This window comes from Lolium perenne, chromosome 1 (genome assembly GCF_019359855.2).
Source record: "Lolium perenne isolate Kyuss_39 chromosome 1, Kyuss_2.0, whole genome shotgun sequence".
Taxonomy (NCBI): Eukaryota; Viridiplantae; Streptophyta; class Magnoliopsida; order Poales; family Poaceae; genus Lolium; species Lolium perenne.
In genome coordinates, this window is record NC_067244.2 from 196,971,555 (window position 1) to 196,974,744 (window position 3,190).

The 3,190-nt window shown below is 42.2% G+C and overlaps 1 protein-coding gene across 1 annotated transcript; it reads left to right on the forward strand.

Annotated features, from left to right (window-relative positions):
* Positions 1–955: 955 nt before the first annotated feature.
* On the forward strand, positions 956–1,949 carry LOC127317911 (uncharacterized). The gene has a single exon (XM_051348515.2). It carries the CDS (start codon positions 1,247–1,249, stop codon positions 1,724–1,726), a length of 480 nt encoding a protein of 159 aa, XP_051204475.1. The 5' UTR covers positions 956–1,246; the 3' UTR covers positions 1,727–1,949.
* Positions 1,950–3,190: the final 1,241 nt, after the last annotated feature.

A 3,190-nucleotide genomic window follows, 5' to 3' on the forward strand; every position in this document is an offset into this window, starting at 1 on the left:
AACGTCTCGTATATAAACAAAAAGTAGTTGCTTAGTACTCCGTAGGTAGTATTTGGAGAAAAGGATTACCCCACCATCACAACAGTTATGTAAATAAAAGTCAACAAGATTGTATCAGCTACAACAAACTAATGAAGACGAGGATGCAAGTTAGGGGGTAGAATGAAGTTGATCCATAACTAGATCACATGCCAAAAAAATACATGTGACACAATGCTATGCTACCAACACGACTGACAAGCAACAAAAGCTCTAGAAATCACACATCATGCAACAAAAGAAACCGATCCGTATGATTGTTGAGTCTGTTTTATGCCAATGTCCAACATTATGTATGCCTCCAAATAAGAACAATAAGTATTCGGTTGAATGAGAACATAAGTAATATCCTCGAAACAAGCATTCCCCAACAGAATAGTTACATATCAAAGATTGGAAGTATAAGGTGTAACATAATCGACACATATGTACAAGATAAATTTGATCCTAAGTAGATGGCTAGACAAAAACATATTGCTCAGGTTGTATAACTTTGAATTGTACAATACTATGCATGGAACATTTGTTAGGTAACAATGATAACATTATATTGGCCATGAAAATATTTATGTAATATACATCACAAAGTTACAATGTGCTAAGGAGATCTTTGCATTGAAATTGATCATCAAAGTTCATAATAAAGACTGAGATCAAAACTTATACTATTCAACCTATTTACGAAATGAATGGAGAGAGCATATGTCAATAAATTAATTAAGAAGGCAGCATTCATCGATCGATGCAGAGGTTAGAGCGTGATTTCCTTTTCGAAAAAAAGTGTGGACAAATATTTGTGCCGCATTGTCTTGAGTAGACGTAGCAAATTGCACCCACTTATATCGTTGTACTACAAGGCACCTGATCTCCACCCAAATTGCACACCGTCCCTTTCTCGTTGCATATGTGAGGACTGAGGAGTTCGAGTTACCTCTATCCAAAAACACCGTTCACAAAATCCACCGGTTTGATACCACTTCCATCCATTGGTCCTTTGATGGCTTCTAAAAGTAGAAACCATCCGCCGTTGTGCACTCTCCAACCTCCGTTACACATTTACACATACTACGCGAGAGCTCGCTAGCTAAGCTAGCTGTAGCTCCACTATATCAGTAAACAGCACTCCTTTCCCTCTCATCTCCTGTGTGAACCACAGGAACAACTCCCCTCCCTTGTTGCTCATAATTGCTAGATCGATCGCCTGGCCATGGAGAAGATACAGTGCGGCCCCAAGAGCAATGCTCACCGGAGCGCGACGGCCGGCGGGAGCGGTTCCAACAAGAACAAGCGGAAGGCCGGCGGCGGGAAGGCGATCAAGCTGGTGTACATCGACAACCCGATGCGGGTATCGACCAGCGAGGCGGGCTTCCGCGCGCTCGTGCAGGAGCTCACCGGCCGCCACGCTGACCCTTCCAAGTACACCGGCGGAGGCGGCGCCGTCGACGTCGACGAGAGCAGCGCGGGAAGCCCAGCCGGGCCGCAGATGGGCCCAGCACCGAGCCCTGGGAGCACGGCGGAATCGTCGGAAGGCACCGCCGCGTGCAGCCAGGACGTCGTCCGGCCGGCCACGGTGGTCGGGTATGCCTACGGCGACGAGGAGGAGGACAGCTTCCCGGCTCAGCTGATCGACAACAGGTACTCCGTCTTCTCGCCGCCGACGTTCCTCTACGGCTCGCACGAGTTGTGATCGATCGATCGATCTGTGATCCAGCAGAAACATGTACGTATTGCGCTTAATTGCACGAGGTCTACTTGTATCATATGTGCATGTGTGTGTTCATCCGTACTCCTAGCTAGGTAACTTTATTAGATCCTCTCTCTCAACTTCTGTATTGCTACTCCAAATTAAAATTATATTCTGTACTACTGCTTCAAATATGTTTATAGTACTCTTATGTGGCCAAAGTGAACTTTTCTTCTCGTGTACTGTATTTCGTGGATGTGCCAGCTGATCTTTAAATTGATTGGTTGGGTACTTAACTAACTTGTGATGATTTGCAATGTTGACGGAAGTTATAATAAGTATTTGAAATCGGGAGGATCGGATTCCATTTTTGTTTGGGTACGGGTTTGAGATTTTATGCGCGGTGGAGCGACACATGTACACGAGAGGATCGGCTACAAAGATCGCCTTGATGCAAATCTCACTTTTCTCATGCATAGATAGCAGTGATATGTCAGTGTGTGCCATACTGTCATCTTGACATTGGCCTTGGCATCTACTCCTATTGGCTGTCTATCTAGCTAGCATGTTTCTTCGCCCTGATTAGACGCTCGACCCACGAAAGCTGTATATACATTATTACGTGATGTACAAACTTGAGTACATAAATTAAGCATATGCTGCAAAGATGATTTAACATAACTGGGATTTAGCAGTATAGATGATGTCTTCTTTTCGAACTGATTAGAAAATAGTCGTACCATCTTTTTAGCTCAAACCTCCAAGTAAAATATTTAAATTCTTAATTTTCATAAACAGATACATACTTAATACATATTTACGCTTGAATGGGCCATTTAGGCCACGCAGTGGAGCGGCATGATCTAATGGATGCTGCTGATTAGTGGTAATGAGGACCCACTAAATTAGTAGGCAAATTGCACTGTTGAAACTTGTGGCATATTTCTCTTTGATCGGTTGTGTTTCTAACCTAGCATCACCAATTTTTATCATACAATAGATTGCAAAATGCAGTACTATTATAATTTATCTATTATAATTTATCTATTAACTTCGTTTGAGATTAATTGGCTAGCAAATGTTCAAGCTCTTGTACATAAACACTTTTGAAAATTGTATTTATACACAGTGGGGAAACCCACTGATTTGCCTCAAAAAAAAAGTTCAAGCTCTAGCTCGGTACGTATTAAGCATATTCTATAGGCTCTAGCTCGGTCCTTGCAGTTATATATGTTAATAGCAATTGGGATATAGCTCATGCTCTACCATCCAAAAAACACTCAGATATATACAAGTAATGATGCTCAGTCAGAGGGTGTCGTATAACTTTAGTACATAGAGGTATATGTGTTCAAATCATTTGATACTGCCTTCGTTCCAAATTGACGGAACTTTGATCATATTTGGTCTAGACATGCATGTATCTAGACTCGTTTTAATGTGTAGGTTAGCTCTTTTGGAACAAAT

Coding starts and splice junctions, on each gene's coding strand:
- LOC127317911 (XM_051348515.2), top strand. CDS start 1,247: ATGGAGAAGATACAGTGCGGCCCCAAGAGCAATGCTCACCGGAGCGCG.